Raw genomic sequence first — 19,911 nt, 5'->3', positions numbered from 1 at the left:
TTTTGAAAGCAAAGGTCCAGAAATTTCTAATTTCTGAATATTTACTGAAATATATTATTAGCTTTTGACAAATTTATTGTTATTTAACATTGAACTGAGCATATATGTACAATGCTAATTTATGGTATAAAAGCAGGGCCGCTTTTCAAAATAAGCAAGAATAAAGTGCCTCAACTTTGAAGAAATAAAATATAGAAAGGAAAGTGTGATGGAAATTTCCCATAAACAAGCAGATAAGAGAGTTAGTTTTTGTCTGATTTATTATAAAAATAAAGGAAAATAAAAGTAATGGGGAAAGAAAATCAAAAACATGGATGTTGATCGTGCACATCAACAAACCAAAAACCAGCTGGGGAGATCAGTGCATTCACCACGAAGGTGTGATGCAAAGAGCCCACGATCCTCAAGTTGCTTCTGCCTTTTAACCTCTCTGTCAGACTACGCTGGAACGTCTGTGCACGTTACTGTGTGTGGAGATGTTTACATTCTCACACCCGCATCACTGGTGTCTGAATATCAGAGAGGAAGGAGCGCTAAGTCTCAACAGACAGAGACACAACTCCCCGGCCTTGGGTTTGTGAGTCTAGAGTCTATCAGGCAGAGACACCCATTGAACAATGTAGGTGAAATGTCAAATACATAAAACAGATGGAAGACAAAACACAAGACATTAATTTCCAAACATCAAGTCATAAATCAAGTCATAAATCATATGACATCATTGTTTTACATTATTGTGGTGGAAATTTTTCCATAAAGAAGCAGATGAGAGAGTTGTCCTTTTGTGCGATTTATTGAAATAATTAAGAAAGGATAAAATAAAAATAATGGGGAAAGCAAATAAAAAGCATGGATGTTGATCGTGCACATCAACAAACCAAAAACCAGCTGGGGAGATCAGTGCACACACCACGAAGGCGTGATGCAAAGAGCCCACGATCCTCAAGTTGCTTCTGCCTTTTAACCTTTCTCCCTGGACCTGGTGGAATCTCCTTATCACACTGTGGGTGAAGATGTTCACATTACACAGGGAATACACAAGGTTTACAGCCTTGGGTCTGGTGAGGCATCAGACAGAAAGGAGCCAGAGCCCAGGGGTAAAAGGCAGACTCAGGCCATGAACAATCGGTCACCTTGAGAGGGAGATAGATTGTCTGTCTGAGAATGTTCAGTTCTGGGTCTAATCAACAAGTACAGAATGCATGGTCACTATGCAGAGTCAGAAATGAATACAAAAGCATTAAAGTACAATTTTTCCATTACAATTATGTTCAACTAACCTTGTCTCTTTCTCTCTAGTAGTTGTGCTTCTCCCCCGCTCTCTCTCCCCCACTCTGTCCTCACCTACAGGTATCATTGGACTCAGAGCTTTGTGTCTGTGATGGGCAGCTGCAGGTCCATCCTGCCTGTGTCTAGTCTCTGGTCCAACCATCCTGCCTGTGTCCACCAAGAAGACGTCATCTCTACAGGATTCTGGGACCAACAAAAGCTGACAGATGACCGGCTGCAGAAAACCCAAAGTGGGGGAGAAAGGACACTCTCTCTGGCCTCTGTGCAGGTCACAGACCAAGATTCTCACTAACTGCTCCTTCTGGGAGTTTTTTTCTTCCAGTAGGTGGTTGTTGATTACAGGCACCAGAATCAGAACAAAAGAGAAGATTTACGAAATGCTCAAAAATGAAGACGGGAAGGTGTTGGTGACTCGGAGATGGAAAAAAAGCTGCTGACTCTTCACAGGACTGAAGGTGATGGAAGTTTACACCAGCCGGTGTGAGAAAGATCCATGAAAAAAAGTGAAGGAGACGACAACGGCATTGACAGATCGATCAGAATCATAATGTCACTGTTCCAAGGGTTCACAGGGTTCCAAGAACCAGATCCAGTTTGACACAGACCCAAGGATTTCACCAAAATCATCTGAACAACAGAGACAGCAGAGGATGACAGGTCAAAGCATAGAGAACACACTGACATGTGTCAGGACACCAGACTCATCCACCGTTTCCCAAGTAGTTCTGGTTTGATTTGGTTCAAGTAAATTTTGAATTAGTAGTTTTCATCCAGACTATTTACTTATGCTCCATGTCCATTTATCCTCCAAGGTTTTGGAAAGAAAAGAAATTTTAAAGATTTTATAGGGAAAGCATACATGTCAGCTTAAAACATTTGTGTAGAATTCTTTGCTGTTTAATTTTGATATCAACATGTCTTTTCTCCAGGTTCCCGTTCGCCCCAAACCAATTATAAACTTCTACACAACTTGAAATCTTCTACGGTTGCATTTAAATTAAACTCTAGAAAACATGGTTTTAATGGTTATAAGGATGTTACAGTAGATAGATAATATTTTAAAGAACATAATTAAGAGAACAGGTTTACCAAATGTGTTATGACAAACCAAGAAGCTGCTCGCTTTGTACATTGTTGATTAAAAATGTTATACATTGAGCAGTGAATGATTCAAACACAGAAAAATGTCTATGCCACTGCTTTTTTGGGTCAGTGTGGTTGTTGCTGTTGAGGGAGGGGGATCAAATCATATCAAATCACAAACAGCACCAAAAGATTCTAGTGACCATTAAAAACATAAAAATTCGAAGAATCAGTTAATTCTGCCTGTGTCACCCATCAGCTTCCTCCTCTGAACTCAGCAGACCTGCTTTCCTCAGCATCTCGGTCACTCGTGGTATCACTCTGTCCTTAAAGTCCCACAGTCGTTTGTCCAGGTGCAGCTCCTCCAGCGGCCGTTCAGTGAGGTGTTTTGTTACGCTATGCATTATATGACACATCTTCTCTGGAATCTTGTAACTTTCTCCGAATGCCTTGAGCATCTCATGAACTGACGTCTGCTCCACAAAGCTATGAAATAAAGACATAGTAAGACACACTGGTTGTTGTTTGCTTGTTGGTTTTTCTATGTTACCTCCTCAGCTTCGTAGAACTAAACACCTTGTGAAACGGTCAAGTCCTCCTACCTTGGCTGAACTAACATCTTGTGTGGGTGGTATTGGTCTTTATTACGGTCCTCCCAGTAGATGCGCTGCAGAATGTTAAAGCCTGGGACCTGCTTCCATGCGTCCACGTAGCCTTTGTTACTTTCCTCTGTGGTTTTCTTGGGATAGATTACAGTCTGAATGATGAACACCCCCGTCTGCAGAACATGAATTTACACTGTGGGTACAATGTAAAGACTGGAAAATGTTTTGGTTGATGACACTCTGACATGTTAAAACACACCGTACATTGGGATGCTGCGGTTGGAGCGTGTCCATCAGGCTCGTCAGGCTGTCGTGCTGGTACGGCATGATGATCTCATCGATGTCGTTCAGCAGGACGTAGCGTGAGCGCTCCATGGACCTGTAGATGCACTCGTTGAGGGCAACCAGCTGACCGTAGTATTGTAGCTCCCCTCCGTGTACTGACAAACGCCAACCATGAGACGGATTCAGATAATTGTGGATGGGCCACTGAACCAGCTCCACCAAACCCTCCTGGCTGTAGCTGTGCAGCAGGCGGCTGAGTTCTGGGCCGCCGCTGTTGTTGTAGACCACCACTCTGCCCACACCCAGCAGCCTGGAGAAAAGGAAGGAGAACTTCACCTGAACCACAAACATCATAGTAGTAGTTGTTGTTGTTATTGTGCTCACCTGTAAATTTCGAGGGTCTGTGAAAACTGAAGCACATTGTTGTAGCCTCCAAACAGGGTGGAGATGCAGACGGTGAAGTTAAACTCAAACCTTTTATTCTTCTCAATAATCTTCTTGTTTCTTAATGGAAGCCACGTCGGGTTTGTGGGCCTCATTGTGTCCGGCACAAGTGTAACATGTGTAGCGCTGCAGTTGTGAGGAATCTGACACATGACATCTGTGGTGCCGTAGGGAAAGTCAAAGTGGTCCGAGTGCACTAAAACAGTGGCTGGAGTTGTATCTGACAAATGGTCTACACAGCAGAACAGACAGTGCAGAGGCTGGATGGAGTCTCTCTTAAAGATGCTGATGATGCGTATGTCAAAGCCTTTCACTCGCTGGTCCATGAAGGCCGACACCATAAAATGCTTTGTGTTGTTTAGAGGGGTGATGGTCTGGTCAGAGATCTGAGAGGAGCAGACGTTAGATTTATGTGGTGGCATGAACGTCCTGTATGTTTTGGGGATCCTCTCAAATGCAAGGGAAATCAAGAGGCAGACAATGATGAAGAGTAGGAGACACTTTGCATTCATAGAATATTTGGCTTTTTCCATGACGTCTGACCTGAGATAGAAAAATGTCATTATGAGTAACAATGTAAACATGATTTTTTATACAATGAACCTTTTAAGTGAGGCCATTTCTTTTACAAATGTTAAAACTTGTGTATTTAGTGTTTTTTTTCATGGTTTAGAAATGTTCACATCATTCACTTTCTTCTGTGAAACCAATACCTACAGTAACACAAGATGAATGACTGCCTTTGTCATCGGAACTGTACAGTCCAGTGATTGCTAAAATGGCTGACGGTAACTCATCTGATGTATTTGTTTACATCTAAATAGCAAAGTATTATTATTACTTACAGTATTATGGCATAAATTGTCTTTTTTTTCAGCTACTTTACACTTGGTTAACACTTGGTTATTTTGTTTTGAGTATACTGTAGTCTTCTCAACTGAGTGGAATTTACATTTTAATTACTAATAAAAACAATAATCTGTGATTTGGTCTAAACACTACACTTTTTGAGGTAGCAAGAGAAAAATATTTTTAAGAAAATCCATATTAATATAATAGTAACATTCAAATGTTCATTTAATAAAAGAGACACAGACTTTAATCCTTTCATTATCTAAAGTAATATACATATGCATACATACATTTATAAAGTAATACAGTATATTAGGGTTATTGCAGCCTTTGTAGAGTATCATGTTTATTTAAAAAGGTAAAAGCTTCCTTCCATATACATATATATATATTCTCACACAAACAACTAATCTCTAGTGCCCTGTTGTACATCAGGTTTAAAACATCTGATGTTCTGTTTGACTGACTAATAGTTTATGGTCTGTGTCTGTCTTTTACACCCCGGTCTCTGGTTCCATCATATCTGATCCCTCACCAGACCCAAGGCCGTAAAAGCTTTGTGTTCCTTCATTTCTGAGAACAAGTCACCGATGATGCAGAAGAGAGAATGTAAACATTCACTGCGAGATAAGGAGACACAAGCTAATTGATTGGTCCAGAGAGACATTCCACCGGGGGCCAGAAAAAGGGGTTTAAAGGCAGAGACAATCTGAAGATTTTGGACTCTTTGCATCACACCTTCGTGGTGAATGCACTGATCTCCCCAGCTGGTTTTTGGTTTGTTGATGTGCATGATCAACATCCAAATTTTTATAAGAAATCACACAAAAGACAACTCTCTCCTCTGCTTGTTTATGGGAAATTCCACCACAATATATTCCAATCTTGTAAAAACTCAGACGGCTCTGCTTCCCCATCCACTGACAAACAGTCTTTAGGGAAGTTTGAAATACCTGTTGAACTGGTCGTGTTTCAGATGTTGCATCAGGCAGGACTGTTATATGTTACTTTGTGTCAGATGTAGCCTGTTTGATTTTGTTGGCTTTTAAGTCTAGATTAATTATAACTGTTACTGAACAAAACCAAAGAAATTACTTTTTAGTTCCTACAGGCTCTGCTTAACAGGGTGCAAACAAATGACAAACTGAAAAAAGACCCAAAGTGGGGGAGAAAGGACACTCACCCTGGCCTCTGTGCAGGTCACAGACCAAAATTTGCACTAACTGCTCCTTCTGGGAGTTTTTTTCTTCCAGTAGGTGGTTGTTGATTACAGGCACCAGAATCAGAACAAAAGAGAAGATTTGCAAAATGCTCAAAAGTAAAGACGGGAAGGTGTTGGTGACTTGGAGATGGAAAAAAAGCTGCTGACTCTTCAAAGGACTGAAGGTGATAGAAGTTTAGACCAGCCGGTATGAGAAAGACACATGAAAAGAATGAAGAAGACGACAACGGCATTGACAGATTGGTCAGAATCATAATGTCATTGTTCTAATCAAGAAGAACTAGATCCAGTTTGATCCAGACCCAAGGATTTTATTAAAATCATCTGAACCACAGAGACAGCAGAGGACAACATGTCAGAGCATAGAGAACACACTGACATGTGTCAGGACACCAGACTCATCCACCGTTTCCCAGCTAGTTCCGGTTTTATTTTGTTACTTCTTCTTCACTTCTGTTTTTGCCTCACCATGTCTATATTCATCTGCCATCTACGTAAGTCATGTGACTCCACCAGATGCAATCCATTCAGCATTAGTCTCCGGTATTTAAGCTCCAGTACTCACCTTATCCGGTTGCCAGATTGTTGCGTGCGTTTACTCACCACTATCCAGCGTTCTTAGTCTTGTTACCTTTATCGTGTTCGATCCAGTTTTTTGTTTCAAGTCTAGTGATTTTCTGTGTATCACGAGGAGGGAGTTTTTTCCATTTTTTTGCCTCACCATGGACTTCGTTTGGACGGGACTACCTAAACACTTCTCAGTGTGTTTTGGGGATTTATTAAAAGATGCCATGCAGGTGCTCAATCTCAGCACCCGGTTCCCCTCTAAGCGCCAGCTTCGTGACAGTCCTCGGTCCAAGCTCAGACTCCAGGTCCAGTTTCCTGTCAAGCTCCAGTCCAGGTTTCAGCGGAGATTCCTCAGCTGTCTCCAGGTCATGTTGCCCCCCACTTGCTGCAAAGCAGCACCGATCCACCTCCACAGCAACGACTCCAGATCCAGAGATTTTGTTCTAGTATCCGAAAACCCTCATATAACTGTCCAGCCAGCTCCACAGGCTAGGAGCGAAACCTGATTGAGGGTCGTGGAACTCGTGAAACATGAAACAGGCTCCAAGCTGCCAGGGTCCCGGCCGCCGTCGGGGTGTTGCTGCCCCTGTTCCCCAGACAGTTGCTGCTGATGCTCGTCCTGCCTCTGAAGTTTCCTCCATCGGATTGCAGGCTGTTCCTGCCCCAAGTGCTGTTCGAAATGGACACCGCGTGGCTGCTCCAGTCGCTCCGCCACATCTAATCACTTGTCCATTCAAGCTCCATCTTCAGTTCGGCCATGTTCAACTCACACCACACTTCAGTCATGTCTGGCCCCTGCTTTGGTTTCTGCACAGTCAAGCCCAGCTTCTGCCCAGTCAAGCTCCGCTACTTCCCAGTCAAGCACTGCTGCTGTCCAGTCAAGCCAGGCTTCAGTTCAGATTCCAGTCCCCGTTGGCTCAGAGGAGGCCATTCCAGTCTCTGTTGGCCCAGAGGAGGCCACGCAAGCCTCGTTTCCTGGTGATCCAGAGGAGACCAAGCCAGCTGTGTTTCCTGGTGGTCCAAAGGAGACCACGCCAACCTCGGTTCCTGGTGGTCCGGAGAAGATCATGCCAACTTCGTTTTCTTGTGGTCTGAAGAGAATCATTCCTGCTGTGCTTCCTAGTGATCCGGAGGAGGAATATGGAATAGCACAACCATCAGCCACCTCCTCTACATGGATGACAAGCTGTATGCCAAGAGCGAACAAGATATCGACTCGCTTGTACATACCCCCAGAATATACAGCCAAGACATTGGAAGGTCATTAGTAGGTCATTTGAACTAGATAAGTTTGATCGGATATGGAGGATAGTCACAAATACCTTGGAATCCCAAGGCAGCACCCTGACACTGTACGCTAAGCAGAGGAGGCAGAGGATTAGTGAGCGTCAAAGCCACTATCCAGGACGAAACAAAGAAGCTCCATGAATATGTCAGCAAGATGGTCTCAACAGATGACGTGCAAACTCCTGCACGGTATATACCAACGGCGAAAGAAATGGCTGATATTGACAAATCCTACCAGTGGCTGGACAAAGCTGGAATGAAAAACAGCACAGTGGCATTAATCCTAGCAGCACAGGAACCGGCTCTGAATACCAGATCAATAGAGGCTGGGATCTACCATACCAGGCAGGATCCTAGGTGCAGGCTGTGCAGATATGCTTCTGAAACAATCCAGCACATAACAACAGGATGCAAGATGCTAGCAGGCTAACCAAGTGGCCGGCATAGTGCACAGGAACATCTGTGCTGAGTACAGGCTAATAAGTCATTGTCGTTGAAAATGGTGTCTTGAATAAAACCCCCTGTAATCACCAATTGTTAGGAGCTAATTCTGTGTCTATCAAAGTGGAATCAGATCTGGCTTATGTTACTCACCTAATGGCTGATGAAAAACTGGGCCTTATGTTTCAATGCTGAGGTCTTCTGCATATCTCTTCAACTAAATCCAGCTCCCAACGTCTCCTTGAGTTTAGACACTTCTCTTTATTTGCACTTGTAACTTCCACACATTGAGTAGAAGGCTTCAAGCACTTTGTGGACATATGCAACCTGTCATCTGATCTGACAGGATCTGTCACTGTGTACTTAAGATAAAACCAGGGTGTTGCACATCTTTGACATTTGCTCTTTTATAACTAATTTGATCTGGCTTCTGTCACTCACCTGAACAGAAAACAGAGCAAATACTGGCTGATGAAAAACTGGGCTGCGCTGAACTGACAACCCCAGCTCAGTCTGGTACTTATACTTCAAGGCTGAGGTTTTCTACATTTCTTTAACCAAACCTGGCTCCTAATGTCTTCTTGGGTCTAGACACTTTTTTTATTTGTAGTTGTAACATGCTTCCACATATTGAGTGGAAAGCTTTAAGCACTTTGTGGACATATGCAGATCTGTCACTGTGTACTTAAGATAAAACCAGGGTGTTGCACATCTTTGACATTTGCTCTTTTATAACTAATTTGATCTGGCTTCTGTCACTCACCTGAACAGAAAACAGAGCAAATACTGGCTGATGAAAAACTGGGCTGCGCTGAACTGACAACCCCAGCACAGTCTGGTACTTATACTTCAAGGCTGAGGTTTTCTACATTTCTTTAACCAAACCTGGCTCCTAATGTCTTCTTGGGTCTAGACACTTTTTTTTATTTGTAGTTGTAACATGCTTCCACATATTGAGTGGAACGCTTTAAGCACTTTGTGGTAATATGCAGATCTGTCACTATGTACAAGTACTAAGTTCTGTTAGAGCAGCTATTATCGTTACATGATTTCATCTATGGAAATACTGCACTTAAACTAGTGTCAATTATGGCAACTATGGCAAGTTAAATTTAGCAGGTGTAGAAACCCAAACCAGTTATGGGCACCTTTCTTTCCTGCATTGTGTAAAAAAAAAGGGTTAAGAGGTCAACGACACAAACACAAACACTTTTGTAGCTTTATTCAGAAGCTGCTGCTTTTTATGCTCTGCTGTAAGGGGTGTGGTTGCTGCCTGTGTCATTCATCAGCTTCCTCCTCTGAACTCGGCAGACCTGCTCTCCTCAGCATCTCAGTCACTCGTGGTATCACTCTGTCCTTAAAGTCCCACAGTCGTTTGTCCAGGTGCAGCTCCTCCAGTGGCCGTTCAGTGAGGTGTTTTGTTACGCTATGCATTATATGACACAGCTGCTCTGGAATCTTGTACTTTTCGCCAAACAATTTGAGCACATAATGAACAGACGTCTGCTCCACAAATCTGTGAAATAAACATGGTTCCTGTGTGAGGTTTTTCCTCATTACCAGGTCAGCTTCATAGAACTAGATTATTCTTTGTGACTTCTCTAAATGGTCAAGTCCTCCTACCTTGGCTGAACTAACATTTTGTGGCGATGGTATTGTTTATCATTTCGGTCTTCCCAGTAGATGCGCTGCAGAATGTTAAAGCCTGGGACCTGCCTCCATGCGTCCACATAGCCTTTGTTACTTTCCTTTGTGGTTTTCTTGGGATAGACTAGAGCCTGAATGATGAACACCCCCGTCTGCAGAACATGGATTTACACTGTAGGTACAATGTAAAGACTGGAAAATGTTTTGGTTGATGCTATTCTGACATGTTAAAACACACCGTACATTGGGATGCTGTGGTTGGAGCGTGTCCATCAGGCTCGTCAGGTTGTCGTGCTGGTACGGCATGATGATCTCATCGATGTCGTTCAGCAGGACGTAGCGTGAGCGCTCCATGGACCTGTAGATGCACTCGTTGAGGGCAACCAGCTGACCGTAGTATTGTAGATCCCCTCCGTGTACTGACAAACGCCAACCATGAGACGGATTCAGATAATTGTGGATGGGCCACTGAACCAGCTCCACCAAACCCTCCTGGCTGTAGCTGTGCAGCAGGCGGCTGAGTTCTGGGCCGCCGCTGTTGTTGTAGACCACCACTCTGCCCACACCCAGCAGCCTGGAGAAAAGGAAGGAGAACTTTACCTGAACCAGAAACATAATAGTAGTAGTTGCTGTTGTTATTGTGCTCACCTGTAAATTTCAAGGGTCTGTGCAAACTGAAGCACATTGTTGTAGCCTCCAAACAAGGCAGAGATGCAGACGGTGAAGTTAAACTCAAAACTTGTATACTTCTCATGAGTCTTCTTGTTTCTTAATGGAAGCCACATCGGGTTCATCGACCTCATGGTGTGTGGCATAAGTGTAACATGTGTAGCGTTGCAGTTGTGAGGAATCTGACACATGACATCTGTGGCGCCGTAGGGAAAGTCAAAGTGGTCTGAGTGCACTAAAACAGTGGCTGGAGTTGTATCTGACAAATGGTCTACACAGCAGAACAGACAGTGCAGAGGCTGGATGGAGTCTCTCCTAAAGATGCTAATGATGCGGATGTCAAAGCCTTTCACTCGCTGGTCCATGAAGGCCGACACCATAAAATGCTTTGTGTTGTCTAGAGGGGTGATGGTCTGGTCAGAGATTTGGGAGGAGCACATGAGCATGGATTTATATGGTGGCATGAACTTCCTGTACGTGTCGGGGATCCTCTCAAGTGCAAGGGAAATCACGAGGCAGACAATGATGAAGAGTAGGATATACTTTGTATTCGTAGAATATTTAGCTCTTTCCATGACGTCTGACCTGAGATAGAAAAAGTAGATCATTGAGTAACATTGCAAAACATGATTTTTTCTTTCATAAATTGAGTTAAATGCTCAAATTAGATTTTTTTCCCCCTTTTAGAAAAGTTATTAGTAATCATCTTTACCAATAAGTCATTTTATACATTGGAACTTGAATAGAGGAGGACATTATCATATTGTCCTCACAAGGGAGTTCTGGGCTAGTTTGTGATAAACTAGCTCTTAAACTCAGTCACGTTCCACTATTCAAAATGGTGGACAGTATCAAAGAAGTCCTTTTGGACCAAGTCAGAGCCAGAGAAAACGGGAGAGTTGCAAATAAGTCCTTTTAATCAAATATTTAGACCATGACCAAATAAACCAAAAATCAATCCTACAAAAAATAAAGTGGTAAGCAACCAACGAGGAAGACAGAAATGACAGTCAATTAACAGGACGTGAGCTAAGGTTGTGGGAGGGAGAGGCAGAGGAGCTATCAGGTGGACTGGAATACATGACCCTTAATAAAGCACATTATTAGAACAAGTCACTTGACCTATAATAAAAAACATGACTTTAACTTCACCAAAGACTGTGAACATACATGATGGACTTGCAACAGCCCACTTAAAGAAAAACTAGGACAAACATAACTGGAACAGAATGGCTCTACAGCCATGTCTCACATGATCTTTCACAAAGCACATCTTACAGTACAGTATGTGAATCCTAATGCATGACTAACATGATCTACCACAACACACCCCAAAAGATCCAAAGTACCTGATATGACAAACAATGCATTAAATGGCAAAGAATACATGAAAAACCAAAGACAAAACTCATGGCATGATACACTCACAGGCAGAAAGAAGTCATCAGTCCTCTCTGGAAGACATGACACTGTCACAGTGGCTTGAAACATCAATGACCCAGGGAAGGCCATGTGGATGTGGGTGATTATAAACAGGAAGCAGAAGGGTAGGCACAGGTGTGTGGAATTGTCTTGATTGGTGGTAGTGTCAACGGAGGCAAAGAAGGAGAGGGCCTGGTCCAGAGCAGAGGGGTGGCATGGTGAGGGAACATAATATAAGAGAGAGGGATGCTGGCTGAGCCCGCCCCAACAAATACCTGTTGAACTGGTTGTGTTGAAGCTTTGGACAGATAACAGAACTCCATACATTTTGTCAACACAATGTTTAACAGTATATAATATAACGTCTTTAGCAGGCACAAAACCGACCTTCAACGTTTAAATGTGGTTAAAATAATGTCACTTGTTCATGTAACGTTAAAAGATTATTTATGCTTTAAGGTTTATCCTGCAAATCAACATTAAAATAAAATTAAAATGATAAAAGTTTAACAAAAAAGCTTTCGGAAGTTGGAACACACATTTTAATATCATTATTATTAATAGTAAGACTTAAAAATAACATTGACCCATCAATATTAATTCATCTTTCAAAATCAAAATGTAATGTAATGGTATTTCAGTCATGATCCATGATCTATGGTTCAATGGTAAAATGCCTATACATGCTCAAAAGTCGAGCCCGATTGTTTGGAAACATTGGAAATGACACAGGCCCCAATCGGCCCTTAGAAACAGGCTCGTTCACAAACAAACAAAATACTTCCTATATTTGCTGACCAGCTTTGTGCATGTCTTCACTGGTATTTTTGCCAATGCATTTTTAATGATGAGCTCCAACCCTTTCAGATTGGAGGGTACCCGAAATAAAATAAAATAAATTCCCCAAATGATGCCACTTGTACGTCTTCTTATTATCTTTTGAGAGAAGTAGAAAAGTGGGTGGCATAAATAAATAATTTTATATATATATAGACTTGATATATATATATATATATGATGATGTGTGTGTGTGTGTATATATATATATATATATATATATATATATATATATATATATATATATATATATATATATATATATATACGTGACCCCCAAACTGGAGGAGTGGCTACAACAGATCCCTGGAAAAACATCCGAAATCTCAGTCCAGAAAAGTGCAGTCCTAGGAACAGCAAGGATACTGCGCAGAACCCTCAAGCTCCCTGGCCTCTGGTAGAGGACCCGAGCTTGGAAAGTGGATGAGACCACCCGCGGAGGGTGAGAATAGTGTGTGTGTGTGTATATATACTGTATAGTGGGCTACTGGAACAAAAAAGAAATGGCTGAGATGCGAGAACAAGACTCTGTTGGGATGCTACTACTCAAGTAACCCTAGTCAGAGGGGTTACATGCAAAGAATGTGTGGTGAATGGGAACGGAGAAACCCACATTGAAGGCTGACAGCTAAGCAACTAGTAGCTCAGTGTTCCAACATCCACAAACGGCAACTGTTATCACAATCTGAGATTGACGAGGTACAACACAAATGCTACGGCAGAGAGGTGCTTGGAATCCCACAGGCAAATGGCAATCTTGAACAGGCAACAAGGAAAGCAGCAACAGCCAAATGCCTCCAACGAGTAAGGCAAGTCCCAAGAAGCCAGCTCAATGGCAAGAACAAATCCCGGGCAATAAACAGCTACGCCCTGCCAGTGATCAGATACCCTGTGGGAATAATAAGGTGGCCAAAGGAAGAGATACAGACCACAGATGTTAAGACACGAAAGCTCCTCACCATGCATGGAGGGTTCCACCCCAAATCCAGGAAGGAGGAAGTACTGTAGGCCGAGGACTAGTGAGCATGAGAGACACTATCCGGGGTGAAACATCCAAGATCCATAAGTACATCAAGGATAAGGCCCCGACAGATGACGTGCTGAGTGAATGTCTCAGGCAGTGGAGAACAGAGGATGAGATGCTGGAAGAGGGACCATCATGGGAGGACAAGCCCTTACACGGGATGTACCACCGGAACATAACTGAAGTGGCTGATCTCAACAAATCCTACCAATGGCTTGAAAGGGCTGGGCTGAAGGACAGCACAGAGGCACTCATCCTGGCCGCACAGGAGCAGGCCCTGAGCACCAGAGCCATAGAGGCCCAGATCTACAACACCAGACAAGACCCAAGGTGTAGACTGTGCAAAGAGGCCCCTGAGACAGTCCAGCACATAACTGCAGGGTGTAAGATGCTGGCAGGCAAAGCATACATGAAACGCCATAACCAAGTGGCAGGCATAGTATACAGGAACATCTGCGCAGAGTATGGACTGGAAACCCCAAGGTCAAAATGGGAAACACCTCCCAAGGTGGTAGAGAACGAGCGAGCCAAGATCCTGTGGGACTGTGTTTTTTTTTTTTTGCTTTTCTTTTGTCCATCATGTTCATCATCCCCATTATGGGATTAATGAAGTCCTACCCTATCCTAATCTAATTTACATTTTGATCATTTGTTTTCAATGCAGTTTACTGATATCAAATTTACAGACAGCTTCACTTTGCTTTCAGTTAGTAGAGATACTGTAGTGACAACTGTCATCCAGACAGGATCTTAAACTGGAATAATGCTCCAACAGGTGAATACAATTTTTTTACCTTCTGCAGCATAACGATGGCTTTGCTGTCATAAACAGTACCCATGCAGTCAGTGCGGTCTGATGTGGTGGAAGTTAGAAGAAGAATAATTTCTTCAGTTAGACTCAGATTCTCAATGCAACCTTCTAACACTATTAGAAATTCTAAGCTGTGGGCGCACCCACCTGCCCTGCATGTATGTCCCTGATCTTTTCAAACGTTGGTTCCTTTTATCCGGATAAAACTATGGATACAGAGTTTTATTCTGTTATTATTAGTTTGTCTTTTCCATCCACCCACTCGTCTCCTGTCCTGTGCTCAGCAGGCCTGCTTTCCTCAGAGTCTTATTTACTCTTGGTATCAGCTTGTCCTTAAAGTCCCACAGTCGCGTGTCCACGTGGAGCTGCTTCAGCGGCCGTTTTATGATGTTGATCGGGTGGTGAATGATCCGACAGACTTCCAGAGGCACCTTGAACATTTCTCCAAACATCTTGAGCACTTCGTGTACAGAGGTCTGCTCTACCAACCTGTGACATAAATACATGGAACATATAATCTATCCATAATCTTCCACATCATTCAGTAAGCCTGGCGGAAGCACAACACTTCCCCTGGGACTTCACCAAATGTTTGGCTCTTACCTTGGCTGAATTATCATTTTGTGGGGGTGGTACACACTTCTATCTGGCTCTTCCCTGCAGATGTTCTGTAAAATGTTAAATCCTGACACCCCGCTCCACTGGGGCAGAGGGCCTTTAATTCTCTCCTCCAAGGGTTTCCTTGGAAAGATGTGGTTCTCTATGAGGAACACACCTGTCTGCATAACATGAAAACATAAATAGACATAAACATAATGATGATGCTTTAGTATGTAGGGAACACCCAAGCTGCCGTACATTGGGATGCTGTGTTTGGAGCGTGTCCATCAGGCTCGTCAGGCTGTCATGCTGGTACGGCATGATGATCTCATCGATATCGTTCAGCAGGACGTAGCGTGAGCGCTCCATGGACCTGTAGATGCACTCATTGAGCGTAGTCAGCTGGCCAAAGTAGTGCAGGTCCCCTTCGTGCTTCAAGTGCTGCCAACCGTGGGACGGGTTCAGGTGCTTGTCGATCGGCCATGGGACCATCTCCACAAAGCCCTCCTGGCTGTAGCTGTGCAGCAGGCGGTTGAGCTCTGGACCACAGCTGGTGTTGTAGATCACCACCCTGTCCACACCCAGAAGCCTGGGGGGGGGGCAAACAAAGGTTTAAAGTCTTTGCATACATTATAAATGCGTAGCCAATGCAGCTTGCTAAGTGCCACACATACAGTATTAGTAGCAATAATTCATTCAAATTAATAGCCAAACTAATAGTGCATTTATTGTTACTTTACATCTGTACTGTATGAAAAGAGGTTTGAACAGTGAAACATGTTAAGATGCAGTTTTAAGCCACTAATTTTGGTAAAGTAAACACAAGTCTGAAATATAAGCACAGCACAAGCTACATTTTGCATACTTTGTATAGTCCCCTGCAACAGCTCAGCCATCAGCCCTGAAGTTCAAAGCCTTTCATTCCTAACAGCATTGTTCTTTAGGTAAAATGCTTAAACATGATAATGGGAAACAGCCAGCGTGACGGAGTATCCAACTTTGATGTGGTGCCGCTCCACTCACCTGTATATCTCCAGGGTCTGCGCAAACTGAAGCACATTGTTGTATTTGCCAAACAGGTTGGAGATGCAGACGGTGAAGTTCAGTTGAAACGTTTCCTCTTCCTTCCCAGGGTTCCTTCGGTTTTTTATCTGCATCCAGCTCTGGTTTAATGACTTTACTCCCTCCGGCTGAGTTAGAAGAGCAACATGTGTAGCGCTGCAGTCGTGAGGAATCTGACACATGACATCTGTGGTGCCAAACGGGAAGCCGAAGTGGTCTGAGTGCAGTAAAACAGTGGCTGGAGTTGCACTTGACAAATGGTCTGCACAGCAGAACAGACAGTGAAGAGGCTGGATGGAGTCTCTTTTAAAGATGCTGATGATGCGTATGTCAAAGCCTTTCACTCGCTGGTCCATGAAGGCCGACACCACAAAATGCTTTGTGTTGTCTAGAGGGGTGATGGTCTGGTCAGAGATCTGAGAGGAGCAGACGTTCATAGATCTGGTGACGGTTTGCTCTGACACACGAAAACTGAACGCGCTGTGAGCTCCATGCAACCAGGGGATCATGAAATTTGACCTGGGAGAACTCACATTGATGATGAGTATAGAGATGAGAATAACAATGAAGAGGAAGAATAACATCCCCTTTAGGTGTGTTGTCCTGTCCATAGAGGCAAAGTTAAAGGAGCTTCCCAATCTGGAGCAAAACCTGGAACTGTAAAATATAATAAACTATAATAACTATAATTAAGGCAGAAAGTTTTGCATGAACTGCATTTGAAATCAATAATAATTAATCCTACTGTATTAATATAAATATACACTGAAGTATCTCAGCTTTCTTCTAGCAGCACTGTATACAGTATGTGGCACAGAAAATTGCTGCTTTACTTTCAACGTGTTCTTCCTTATATACTGTAACAACAACTTGTACAGTATTTGCATTTACATCATATGTATAAGCATATTTACAAAACAAGTTGTGTGTTTGTGTCAATAAGGCACAAACCATCTTACAGTATATGGCGCACAAAACGCAATATAGTTAATTATAGGTAACTATATTGTTAAGTTAAAGTTAAATAAGTTAAATTAAATATGTGTATACGTGACCTCCACATACCACAATATCAGTACAAGGTTGGCGGAAACGAGTTGCAAGCTGAGAGCAAAGCAAGGCTTTAGTGGTAACGGCTTCCTGATGATGACCGACATAAGAATAACTCCCACTCATCAGACATTTTACAGAAATTTTAATATTGGCCATTACAAATAAACTCAACAAAAGCTTTGTGTGCCAGTGCTGTTTCATAAAATAGTGCTATGGCTGCATTGTGGCAAAAAACGACTGCAGAGTCCACAAGCGTGACAAGTAGAGTGACAATGTCTTACTCAGCTTCACATCAATGTTGTCTTATAGCAGAGCAGGCACTACACCAAACTGCACCAAGATTAATTAAAAATCATTGTTTTAACAGAAAGTAGTAAAAACATTTGCTTAATATTTTCTTGAAGCTGTCCAATTTAATATGTTGGTATTTATAGTGAATGACACTCATTATGAGTAGTACTTTTTGTCAGTTTAAAGCAGTTTAAAATAAGGAAAGAAATTATTGTAGTTAAAACTGTTATTCAGTTATCAGTTATTCATAATAATAAATTCCTTTCTACTGTAATGAAAGAAAAATGTAAAGTGGCAAGAAAATACTCACGTTCAGTAAAGTTTTAGTAAGCTATTGAGTAAATGAACTACGTCCAATCGCTAGTGCCTCATAAATCAGACAATCGTGCGCCAGACTGAGACGCGTGTGTTATTTCCGGTGCGGAAAGAGCACCGCCGCTCTGTCAACCACAAAGTCATTACAAGGCTTAACAAGGCTCAAAACTCACCGATGCTCCAGGTGGGTCCGTGTACGTTTTAACCGTTCGATTTCTCTACCAAAATAAAAGTTTTTCCGTTTTACTGTTAAAACGAAAAAACGGCTTAAAATCCAACTCGGCGTCTAGTTAAAAAGCAAAAAACAAAATATTGTGCTGGTTTATTGGTTAACCGCTTAATTTCCCCACCAGAATAAAAGCTGGGAAAATGAAAAAAGGCTCGTTTTTTATTTTTCCTTATTTTCCACTGACAGCGATAAAAGGCTTTAAATGCAATAATGTGTCTAGTAAAAAAATTCAGTTGGTTTATTGGTTTTTAACACAGTGATTTTATTGAATTTCGTTTGTCACACACACACGCACACACACACACACACACACACACACACACACACACACACGCTTACTCTGAGGTTTGTTTGACAGCACACACTCCACACGCGCTGCCTAAGACGTGATCCTGATAAAGCCAGCAGTCACAATGGGAAGAGGCAAAGCACTGAGGTTGTAAAATTCAAAATATATTTATTTACATCGGGCAGTTAGCTATTCTAATTAAATTCCAAGACGATCCATATTGCGAAATATGCACTACACTCTGGTCCTGACTAAGGCCAGGAACACAGAACCACCATCTTCTCTGCAACACTATCCCAGTTCTTTATGACGTTCTGCCAAGATGAACACCCAAAAAACCCCAGTCTATCGCGTTACAGGTATTGTAAGTTTGATATCGCTCTAAATTAAGCATGTTTACACGTACAAAGACGAACATTTTTCTCAAGGCGCGAGCGTTTAGGGCACTTTCATTGCAGTCATGAGCTGCGTTTCGGAAAGTTTCAGAAAAGACCTTACACTACTTCGCCGTTGGAGAAATGCGTCAAAGATCCACTATTAAACAAAGTGGAGAGAGCGCTCACTCCTGAGGATCCCTGAAAGTGCAGAACTGTCACTCTGCCAATACTTCTTAACAGCCTTTATCCCTTCCTTATGCATCACCGTATTATATTTTACCTAAAGGCATCACGTGTGATGTTTTTCTAGTAGCATCTGTTCCACTGGAATCTCACTATCAGAGAGGCACTAAGAGATAAAAATCAAAGGGCCAGAGAGAGACAACCATTAACCACAGAGAGGTCTAAATAAAGGTCAAATGAACACCTGATATACAACCAGACGTAAGAAATGAAGTGCCTACACAAGGAACGTATACCTGTAACAAAAGAAGGCACAAAATGTGTGGTAATAATCATAGGATAAGAAAGAAACAATTTTTCACAGCATCAGATATGACAAACTTGCAACAATGTGTTGAATGGCAAACTGCTGCTGCTGTTTTTGTGTGATGCTGGGTGGGATGTGGTCAGGAAGGAATCAAGTCATGTCAAATGTGAATCTCGGTCACTCGTGGTATCACTCTGTCCTTAAAGTCCCACAGTCGTTTGTCCAGGTGCAGCGGCTGTTCAGTGGAGTGGTTCGTTACGCTATGGATGATATGACATGGATGATCTGGAATCTTGTATTTTTTTCTCCAAACACCTTAAGCACCTTATGAACTGACGTCTGCTCCACGAAGCTATGGAATAAACACACAATAAGACATACTTATACTTATATGACCTGCCTCCATCCGTCCACGTAGCCTTTGTTGTTTTGCTAGCGATTTACATACACAGTACTTGTACTGTATATATTTAATATACTGAACATTTTGTTTTGAGTTGAGTCTACTAAGCTCAGTAGATTTTATATTTTCATTACAAATAAAAGAATAATAAGCAATTATTTGGTCTAATCTCTTTTAATTTGCTTGCACCTTTAGAGCAGCAGGAGAAAATATAAATCTGTCAGCGTGTTGGCTCAGCCATTCTAGAATTTCATCTTTATTTAAAAAGATAAAGGTTTTCTCTTGGCACATATCTTTGGTGCCAACAGATAATCAG

The 19,911-nt window shown here is 42.3% G+C and overlaps 3 protein-coding genes across 5 annotated transcripts; all 3 read right to left on the bottom strand.

Moving 5' to 3' along the window:
• Window positions 1-2,157: 2,157 nt before the first annotated feature.
• Window positions 2,158-4,258, bottom strand: LOC114848592 (beta-1,4-galactosyltransferase galt-1-like). The gene is made up of 4 exons (XM_029139217.3): window positions 3,648-4,258; window positions 3,243-3,573; window positions 2,976-3,151; window positions 2,158-2,859 (listed from the first exon to the last, which is right to left on the bottom strand). The coding sequence occupies exons 1-4, from the start codon at window positions 4,238-4,240 to the stop codon at window positions 2,622-2,624; spliced, it is 1,338 nt and encodes a 445-aa protein (XP_028995050.2). The 5' UTR covers window positions 4,241-4,258; the 3' UTR covers window positions 2,158-2,621.
• Window positions 4,259-9,283: 5,025 nt separating this feature from the next.
• Window positions 9,284-12,773, bottom strand: LOC114849109 (beta-1,4-galactosyltransferase galt-1-like). 2 transcript variants are annotated; one of them, XM_029140199.2, is made up of 5 exons: window positions 11,821-12,773; window positions 10,372-10,977; window positions 9,967-10,297; window positions 9,715-9,875; window positions 9,284-9,592 (listed from the first exon to the last, which is right to left on the bottom strand). In XM_029140199.2, exons 1-5 carry the CDS (start codon window positions 11,835-11,837, stop codon window positions 9,355-9,357), a joined length of 1,353 nt encoding a protein of 450 aa, XP_028996032.1. In that variant the 5' UTR covers window positions 11,838-12,773; the 3' UTR covers window positions 9,284-9,354. The 2 variants fall into 2 exon arrangements, with proteins under 2 accessions (XP_028996032.1, XP_028996031.1); XM_029140198.3 differs by having other exon boundaries at window positions 9,700-9,875; window positions 11,821-12,766.
• A 153-nt stretch (window positions 12,774-12,926) lies between these two features.
• Window positions 12,927-18,313, bottom strand: LOC114849126 (uncharacterized). Of its 2 annotated transcripts, XM_029140222.3 has the most exons (6): window positions 17,803-18,312; window positions 16,682-16,805; window positions 16,110-16,564; window positions 15,345-15,675; window positions 15,090-15,265; window positions 12,927-14,975 (listed from the first exon to the last, which is right to left on the bottom strand). In XM_029140222.3, exons 2-6 carry the CDS (start codon window positions 16,757-16,759, stop codon window positions 14,723-14,725), a joined length of 1,293 nt encoding a protein of 430 aa, XP_028996055.1. In that variant the 5' UTR covers window positions 16,760-16,805; window positions 17,803-18,312; the 3' UTR covers window positions 12,927-14,722. The 2 variants fall into 2 exon arrangements, with proteins under 2 accessions (XP_028996055.1, XP_028996053.1); XM_029140220.3 differs by having other exon boundaries at window positions 16,110-16,805; window positions 17,803-18,313.
• Between the last annotated feature and the right edge of the window lie 1,598 nt (window positions 18,314-19,911).

Source organism: Betta splendens, chromosome 22 (assembly GCF_900634795.4).
Source record: "Betta splendens chromosome 22, fBetSpl5.4, whole genome shotgun sequence".
Taxonomy (NCBI): domain Eukaryota; kingdom Metazoa; phylum Chordata; class Actinopteri; order Anabantiformes; family Osphronemidae; genus Betta; species Betta splendens.
Note: the sequence above shows the minus strand (reverse complement) of the source record. Positions and strands in the feature narration are given on the sequence as shown.

Bases quoted from the DNA above. Each gene is read 5' to 3' on its own strand.
- LOC114848592 (XM_029139217.3), bottom strand. From the start codon at position 4,240: ATGGAAAAAGCCAAATATTCTATGAATGCAAAGTGTCTCCTACTCTTC. The intron at 3,152-3,242 runs GTACGGTGTGTT...CATGTTCTGCAG, and splicing joins TCCAACCGCAGCATCCCAAT to ACGGGGGTGTTCATCATTCA. The intron at 2,860-2,975 runs GTAGGAGGACTT...TTTATTTCATAG, and splicing joins AAGATGTTAGTTCAGCCAAG to CTTTGTGGAGCAGACGTCAG.
- LOC114849109 (XM_029140198.3), bottom strand. The intron at 10,298-10,371 runs GTGAGCACAATA...CCTTTTCTCCAG, and splicing joins CAGACCCTTGAAATTTACAG to GCTGCTGGGTGTGGGCAGAG. The intron at 9,876-9,966 runs GTACGGTGTGTT...CATGTTCTGCAG, and splicing joins TCCAACCACAGCATCCCAAT to ACGGGGGTGTTCATCATTCA.
- LOC114849126 (XM_029140220.3), bottom strand. From the start codon at position 16,759: ATGGACAGGACAACACACCTAAAGGGGATGTTATTCTTCCTCTTCATT. The intron at 15,676-16,109 runs GTGAGTGGAGCG...CCCCCCCCCCAG, and splicing joins CAGACCCTGGAGATATACAG to GCTTCTGGGTGTGGACAGGG. The intron at 15,266-15,344 runs GTACGGCAGCTT...CATGTTATGCAG, and splicing joins TCCAAACACAGCATCCCAAT to ACAGGTGTGTTCCTCATAGA.